The sequence below is a fragment of the Aythya ferina genome (assembly GCF_964211825.1).
Source record: "Aythya ferina genome assembly, chromosome: 11".
Taxonomy (NCBI): Eukaryota; Metazoa; Chordata; class Aves; order Anseriformes; family Anatidae; genus Aythya; species Aythya ferina.
This window is the reverse complement of record NC_140307.1, coordinates 2976684-2985259: the sequence shown is the minus strand read 5'-3', so window position 1 is coordinate 2985259 and position 8576 is coordinate 2976684. Positions and strand designations below refer to the sequence as shown.

Below are 8576 nucleotides of genomic sequence, written 5' to 3'. Positions count from 1 at the left end.
GACATTAGGAGATAGCGCTGAGTGGCCATCACACAGCAATTCCTTTTGCTTATCCTTCAGAAACTTTCCTATGCAAGGAAGCCCCCCAAACCCTGCCACGTTTCTCCCCATCTGTTCCTTTTGTCTGACTGGGGGGCTCCCAGGCTCACTTAATGAAACAGCCATCCATCAAGCAATTGCTGCTAAACCTCCTCCTCTTCCAGAGAGCCCAGGATATCCCATCTGTTCCAAAAGATGTCTCATTTCCAGGCGAACACCGAGCCCCTTAACAACACCGTACCTTTTAGGCACTGCCAAACACCTCTAGGTTTTCTGCCTGCCCTGCTACCTACCTTAAAACCCCTACACGCACAGCACATTTAAATATAACATGCTGAGGGGGGCCAGAAATGGGCAAAAACCTCCAGAAACACACCGTGCGTGCTTCAGACCCCAAGTTTCTGCACTGAAACATCAGAGCGAGCTGCTGGAAAGTGGCTGAATCTGCTTTGCAATAAATTGTTAGTTTGCGTACATTTTAATTGCAAATCAGCACTATAATTAGCGCGTGCGTTTCTTGGGCTGAGGAAATGCAATGTGCTGTAACAGTGAGCATTATTAATGGACTGTAAAAGGCAATGGGGAATTGGATTATAATGTTCTTGTTTTGCAAGCTGTATGGTGAATAAATAAATTTGTTCTGGCAGCAAAATTAACTGGAATAAATGCTTCTAGCTCCATCCAGCAAGAAGAGGGGCTGCTGTAAATGAACTTGTCCTCTAACTTTAGTTAGAAAACCTGATTACCTCATCATTATTTCTGGCAATTAGGTAACAGAATATGAGAGAAAGAAGAGATTTTCTTTGAAATATTTAATGAGCGAGGCGGTAATCATAGGCTCATTTCCTAGGAATATGTGATGAGATTTTATTTTGGTTAGGGTTCACTGTGCAATGAAAGCCTGCATTTATCAAGTCTGCTGCTAAATGCCAGGGCTCGAACAGCAGCATGTAGCCAGCTTTTCTTCACCTAGAATCCCTGGGCTTTTATGAGGCTTATCCCATGCCCAGTCACTGATCAGGGGATAGTCCCTTGCTTCTTGTTCTGTCAGTTGTGGGCTGCTCTGTAACAAAATCTGAAGGACAGAATACGTAACAAGTAAATATGAAGGAATTGGGCAGAAGGCGTATGATGTTTCCTTCCATTGACTAACTAGCACATACCTATGTGTGCATTTTCAAACAAGCTCCCAAAATACAGTAAGAATGCCTTTCTTTGAGGTTAGAAAAGATGAATCTGAGATGTAGTGAGGTTGGATGCCTCAGCATTAAGCCAAAGCATTCTGCAAACAGTGCAACTGCCGTAATTCCAGCCACCAAAAATGCCACTTCTGTGTGAAAAATGGAAGTGGACAATCTACCTTACACAATATTAGGAATAAGCTGTCACATGAAGGCCTGAATGAAGTCTACACGAAGTTAATTACAGCACCAATGTTCAGACATAAAATAAACCCTACTGCTTCTGCTGCTATTTTACTCCATTCCTTAGAAAACCATTTCAGGAAATTGTTGGTATGCTACTGTTAGTTGGTCTATTTGTTCACAAAGTGAGGCTGAAAACAATTCAATGCAACTAAAAATGTTGGATCAGATCCAGCAGCTGCAACCCTAAAAAGCCTGCCAGGTGGCAGCATAAGTGAAACCTTTCACCTTCCACCTTTTTGCTGCAGAAAATAGAAGTGGAAGGCAGTTTAATAGGAAAATGCATCTCCAGTACTGATGCTGAGGTGCCTGAGCCTGTCTGATCTATGCACTAACCAAAGGACAAGGCAGGTCACAACTGAGAGCACAAACGTCGTACACATTTTATGGGGAGAAAGAAACGTTAGTAGGAGCCACTTAATTTTTTTCATTTTGGTTGCTGTTTTATTTCACGTTCTTTTCTTACAGTAATTATGCTCAAATATAAAAATTCCGGGTCAGAAACAAAGTTGGTTTTAAACATGATCCCATCTGCGCTGAGACGTGCCAAACATCACTAAACACAGTTTCTGAAAACAAATTGGTAAAGACCCACTGACATACAGAAAAATCCTCCTTTCCAACTTGTGCAAATACTCCTACCTCAGTTTGACAGAAAATAGTTACACCAAAGTGTTTCCACACTTAGCTGTCATTAATTTTACATAACTTTTTTTCCCATGGCCCCTCAACAATTGGTTCATGCTAAGCTGCACCATCGTGATCCTTTTCAGCTGTGCCGAGTATCCTCATGAATCACAGGAATACAGAAACAGTAAGCGGAAAGATGCCATGAGGATAACATAGCGGAGACAGAACTGGAAAGCTCCAGGCACCTTTATTTCCAGAGCTCTGGAAGAGATGCAGTGCATTGTGGATTTGTTATTATTAAGGCACATAGTGAAATAACAGTTTATCTTCTTAGGCAACTCATCCCTCTGAGTCAAACATTCTGTGCCAGTAGTAGAGGAAGGCTGGCGAGTTGCTGGCCCCAATCACCATTAGCAGCAGGAGGTACAGCATCATCATTATGGCAAAACGGTGGGTGGAAAACCAGGAAGATTGACCTGAAGGGCTGAAAAGGGAAAACTGCATGAGTTTTGTGAGAGATGTACAAATACCTTGACAGAGAGTATCTTAAGGTTTGTTATTTTAAATAATTTAAGCTAACACAATAAAAACGGTAAGTTGTTCCACAATGCATGTAACCAACAAAGCCTCTTCTTCCCTTTTCCCTATTCCTTTTCCTATTCCCAAATCCCTTTTCCCTAAGTCACCATGCACAGCCCTATTCTTTCTCTCCATGTCCACACCTCCCTCTGTGACTTGCCTGGAGCTGTGCAGGGCTGTAACTGCCTGGGCTGTACCTGCATTTGATTAGCTGGGTGAATGCTGCCTCTTAGAATCGGTAAGAACAGAGTTGAGACTGCCCTAGTTTTAAGAGCAGCACTCAACTGAGTTTCATTCATATTTGTTGATAGCAGGAAACTATTAGAGCTCTCTAAGTATCTTAGTGATGATACTAAGTGCTTACAGGTCTGGTGAAAAATAAATTTAGCTGAAACTGAGAGCATTAAATTAGCAGGTAGAGGAAGAATGATGACAGAGGCAGTAAGGCTTATTTCCACAGGAAACACGTTAAAAACAATCTGGCAGTGCAAGCAGGTCTTTGCAGTTTGTTTCCAATTGTTCTTTCACAAATGGGATATGTTTATCTATCTGTTACAGCATGCTCATTGCTCTAGATAGCTGAACTCTTACCTCCTATGCTGTTTCTGTGAATATACTAGTAAGTATTTAACTCGTAAAAGCTGATTATTTGTGACGACAAAGTATTTCTGTGGTACATCACCCCCTTCACTGTTTTTCACTCTTGCTCTTTTTCTGTCTATTTCTTCTGAATCTGTATGGGAAGAGAAAAGAATAGGTCTTTTCGGGAATAGAAAAGCAAAAAGAGATGCACATCTTCAAGTATAAAAACAACCACCATCACCACCCTCACATACACACACGAGTGGGAATGAGATAATCAAAGATCTAGTCTGGGAATTCCCCAGAATCCTTTAGCATCCAAGAATAGACTGAAAAGTTTGCTTGAGGCTATACCACTCCTAGTCATCCTTGGTATGGATGGTATTAAGTCCCAGAGCAGGGTGAAAAGGAGGCGGGTTTCACACACAGCACTTGAGCAGCTGCTAATATTAACAGGGAGAGGAAAACAACATTGAAGGACTGATTGAGTCTGGCGAGCAGGAAGCAATCATAGGAGAGGACAACCTGAGCAGAGCGTTCCCAGACATCAAATACAGTTTGGTTTTGATACACTTCTGGTGCTTCTGTCCCACCACCACTGATGAAATGGGCAGGCATTATAGATGATTTTATCATATTACTGAAACTAGTAAAAACAAACGATGCAACCAAATTATTTTCTATCCTTTAAATATACTATCTTAAGAGAAGTTTCACAGACAATGAGGCATGTGTGTATTTGTTGAGGGGTCAGCTGTAAAAGGAATCTGCAGCCAGTTTCTGCTGATGAGTATCCATACACTACACTTTGTAAAACTAAATATATGCACAAGGCTGAAATACAAAGGGTGCTAAGTAAGGGGTATGTGTAGTTGTTATTGCAACAGGCTCACCTTTCTTTTTCACCTGGCACTTTACGTCTGGGTGGTCGATGATCTCGCAAACAGCTACGCAGCTAAGGATAGAGCCCAATGCGCTTCGCTGCCAACCGAGACCGTGAGGGCTGTAGAGTAGAGCCAGGCTCAGGTCACTGGTGAGATAGGTACCTTCACCAAACAGGGACGTCTGAAACGGAGCAGAAACATATCCTAAAATCCTGTAGTGCAAACTACAAAAAGCATACAAGTGTTGTTTACGTTTAGGCTGGCCTTTCTGTTTCTGAAGGTAAATGCAGAAAGGCTCTTCTTACCCACATTTGGCCAGATCCATGCAGAGTTTTTTGTCCTGGCACTAATTCCCTGGGGTGGGGCAGCTGCCATCCCTCAAATTGGCTGTCTGGCACAACCCTTGGTGAGGACAGATTCATGATTTCCCGGATTCGGATTTAGTTTGCCAGTTAAATATTTTATATCAACATGACTGCACTGCCGTCAGGGGCATTTCTCTGATTTATTGAGACTGCCGTCATTCAAATAACCCAACCTTCACGTACAGACAAGGCTTTACTCACATTTAAACCCCTGCTTTACAGGAAAGGAAGGAACTATTTTTCAATTGTGAATTCCTCTCAAAAATAACTGTTTTAGTAACTTCGTATCAGAAGATTTGGCCAACTGGCTATCATTATTAATCCAGTAGATCCGGCGTAGCTGATGAGCCATTACTCATAAAGAGAGTGTGGGGAGGAAATCATGGTTCAGGTTGACAGGAAGGATATGCAGCTGTTGTGTCAGAGCTGCTTTACAAACAACACAAGGCGAGGAGTCCCAGCTTCTCTTCTGTTGAAATCAGAAGGGCTACATATCGTGGGATATCTCCCTTAGCCAGGCAGAAAGACAATGACACAGGCAGTGCAGAGTCTATCTTCCTTTCTGCGTGTGTATTTTCCAACTGCACAGTGTTAAATAGCTCAGTGTTTTCAGAGGTGTTATGCTTTCTTACAAAGAAATAAAGGACAGTCATAATTTGTCACACTGGAGAAAAAAATGTTTCTTGCCACTTCCAGTTTTTACCCTGAGGCTACATCAGAAGATCCAATACAACCACACACAAAGGCCTACGCTAAAGTGAAAACAGGAGTAAAACGAATTACACTGTAAAAGGAAAAATAGCAGAAAGGAATTTCAGGTGTTTTTTTTAAGTGTCACTGGCTTCAAGCGGCCAACAAAAGATGTGGTGTCGATATGAGAAACACCAGGAGCCTCACCCTGTTCAAGTGGCAGTGCAGGCCGTTGTGCAGAATGGAATGGAAGTTCTCGAGGCGGCTACCGTGGAAGGCATAGATGAGGTCCCGCTCACCCTTGGTCTCTGCAAACTTGGTATTCAGCTGATCGCAATACACGACCTCAAATAGGAAGTCTGGAGCAGGAACAGCAGCACCAGACATCCCCGTGAGTTCTTGTATCTTCTCATACTGGAAAACAGGGAGGAATACGGGTCTTAGTTTATGAGGTTAGACTATTCACTGAGAATTTTGTTTACTATCCTCTAAGTTTTCCAATTGCTTTATGTATTTTGATCATGCTTCCTGGTTAGAATTCAACACTCCCACAAATCAAGAAGAGTAAGCCTACAGTGAGAATTCTGAGTTTCTTGCTGTCAAAGCTAAATCTTAATTCATCTTTCCAGAAGGCAAAAAAAAAAAAAAAAGACTGGCGTGCTACTACGAAATAGAGATGTAAGGAAAATCTAGTAATTCTATAATGCTGTTTTGGCTACTAAGATGACACGTTCATCAGCTGATCCTGGAAAAGGAAAAAAAAAATGTGAACCCAGAAGTTGTTTTCATCTTGCTGCTAATCTCTACAACTATTTTGATCCCTATTAGCGAAATGCCTTGGTGGCTCTTAACCTTACCTCTCCATTTTTGGGCCAGTATGCAGAAGTACAAATCTGTCTTTCAGTGAGAAGCAGGACCCAGCCCCATGAAACCCGAGGAGGACTATCTTGGTCTAGTACATGCATGTACATGCTCTGTTAATGGGAGCTACAATCATTGCCCAATCATCAGCTACCGACAGTGATAACTAGTTCTTCCAACCTGTTTTCCTAAAATAAAAATTAAGAACCCCCTTCTCTATATATAGAAAAAATTCATTCACATCGAGCTCTTCCAATAACCAGGTAACTTCTGGCAGGAGGGAAATACTTTCTGAAACGCAAAATTGCCTTAAAAGACAAATTTTTACCAAGACTTTCAGAATGTAAAACTTACCTCCTGCTTCTTAGTACTTTGTATCATTAAGACCTTAGATGATAAAATCCAACTAAATAAATCCCAGGTCCTTTTCTCTGTGTTTGGAACGGACTCCAGAAGTTCTTTCAGGCTTGGTAGCGCATTGGTATCTGCAAGCTAACAAAAGAGACATTTAGCGTACGCTCCTTCTTTTCATTATGATTAAACAGAGACCTCTAGTGAAAACAAAACAATATTTCACCCTAATAGGTTGTAAACATAAAACCAGTTTCAGTTCTGAGATAGACGTTTGTTCTGAGTTTGTCAAAGTTTGTCGCATCTTGTAAAGCCATTTATACTTCTGTTTATCAACAGTGTTTGCACAGTACACACAGGAATGAGCAAGCAAGCTCCTGAAAGGAAACAAGCCATCAAAATGCAGTTTCAAGTGGGATAAATGCAAAAGGTATCCAGGCCCTGCAAACTACAAACCACCCCAAACTGCTTTTATTTGTATGCAGTGCGAGGTCTTTTAACTCTCTGCATCTCGGTATCAGATGTGGAAATTTGCAAGTAGTTTACTCACCAGAATCCCGAACTTATTGTGAAACCTGAGGGGATATATAAGGGGTAAACAGAGCCTCGTGCTGTGCTGGTGGCCCTGAAACACCACCTGTGCTCTCACCTGCTTGTACCCCGCGATGTTCCCACGCGCGTTTGCCCTGAGCTCGCTCATAAACTACAGCTTTACGTGGCTGTTTCCTCACTCCGGAGGCTGAGCAAAGCATTCCTGCTCCGGATATAAACACCCAGCACAAGTTCAGCTGTCTGGATGATTTTTAGAGGTGTCTTTACCCCAGGACTTGAACAGACGCCGCGCCTGGGCCCTCGGTGAGGGCTGTGAGCGAGCTCCCCGCAGCCTGGCTGCAGGCAGCGCCCGCACCGAATTCACTCCGGAGCCGCCTCCCGTCCTCAGCAGCGAGCAAAGCGGAGCTGGGGGCCACTCACCAGCGCCTCGAAGTCCTTGGTGTCGCCGCCGGCATAGCGGCCGGGGAAGGGCCTGAGCGCCGAGTCGCGCTTGTAGCTCTGCAGCGCGGCGGCGAAGAGGCTGCACCGCAGGTCGGCAGCCAGCGGGTCCCTCCCCGCCGCCTCCCTGACGCGGCCGGCAGCCTCACCGGGGCCGGGCTGCGGCATGGCCCGGCCCGGGGTGGCGAGGAGGGAGAACCGGGCTGCAGGGCTGCGACCGCTCCGAGCCGGGGGAAGGCTCCGGCCCCGCCGCCTCCCAGCGCCCGCCCGCCCGGCCGGCGTCGCCCTTCCGCCTCGCCCCGGGGCCGCCGCGGCTCGGCTCGGCTCAGCCCCGCCGCTCCGCCCCGCAGCGGGGCTGTGCCCGGCTCTGGGGACGCTGTGGCAGCTGCATGGGGACTGGGGACACTGAAATGGGGAGAGGCATCATCATCTCAGCCGTGGGGGGCACGGGGAAATGGCGGCTGCCCCGCGGGGCGTGGAGAGAGGGGTAGGGGGAAATGGCGGCTGCCCCTCAGGTGGAGGGGGGGGTGCGAGGAAATGGCGCTTGCTCCTCAGGTGGAGCAGGGGGAGAGCGCTTCTCTGGTGGTAAAACACTGATGGAGAGCCCAGCTGCCCCCACAAAGAACCCAGACAAGCGCATCGTGACCCCAAAGCAGGGGACGGTGGTGGCAACACGCTGGGGTGTGAGCTGCACAGTGGCCCTGTGATGCTTGTGCTCTGTCCCCTGCGTGTTGTCGGGGGTCCCAGGTGGCCCTTGTCCCCCACCGTGTCCCTGCTGGGGTATGGCGGGGTGCTGCTCCCCTTCACGTACCCAGTCCCATTGCACTCAGCCCAACAGCAAAGGTGATCAGCCCCTACGGTCATCCAGGGAGACTGCTCTTTGTGTAAAATTTGGCGTCACATTGCTCTAAGTAAAGTCAAAAGCATACATGCAAATACAAAAGCGTTACTCCTTAAATGTTACCTTTATCATCCAAGCTTCTTGTAACCTCAAAGACTGAAGCCAGGTTTCCACAGACTGGCACTGCAGATTTAAGGGAATTTAAGGGAGAGGAATTTCCTTTTCATGGGACATCTTAGCAGTGGTTTCTACAGGTTACATTCACTGTGTTGCCCAAGATTGAGTCCAGACAACCAGCCCTTAAATCCTACCTCTTCCCTCTGTAATATACCATAGGGTC

The 8576-nt window shown here is 45.6% G+C and overlaps 1 protein-coding gene across 1 annotated transcript; it reads right to left on the bottom strand.

Moving 5' to 3' along the window:
* Positions 1-1880: 1880 nt before the first annotated feature.
* PARP16 (poly(ADP-ribose) polymerase family member 16) lies at positions 1881-7737 on the bottom strand. The gene is made up of 6 exons (XM_084532836.1): positions 7378-7737; positions 6409-6546; positions 5401-5607; positions 4148-4319; positions 3264-3405; positions 1881-2577 (listed from the first exon to the last, which is right to left on the bottom strand). The coding sequence occupies exons 1-6, from the start codon at positions 7561-7563 to the stop codon at positions 2433-2435; spliced, it is 990 nt and encodes a 329-aa protein (XP_084388962.1). The 5' UTR covers positions 7564-7737; the 3' UTR covers positions 1881-2432.
* Positions 7738-8576: the final 839 nt, after the last annotated feature.

Excerpts from the sequence above, each read along its gene's own strand:
- PARP16 (XM_084532836.1), bottom strand. The coding sequence starts at position 7,563 with ATGCCGCAGCCCGGCCCCGGTGAGGCTGCCGGCCGCGTCAGGGAGGCG. Across the intron at positions 6,547-7,377 it reads CCAAGGACTTCGAGGCGCTG|CTTGCAGATACCAATGCGCT; the intron begins GTGAGTGGCCCC and ends CTCTTTTGTTAG. Across the intron at positions 3,406-4,147 it reads GTGCCAGGTGAAAAAGAAAG|ATTCAGAAGAAATAGACAGA; the intron begins GTGAGCCTGTTG and ends CTTCCCATACAG.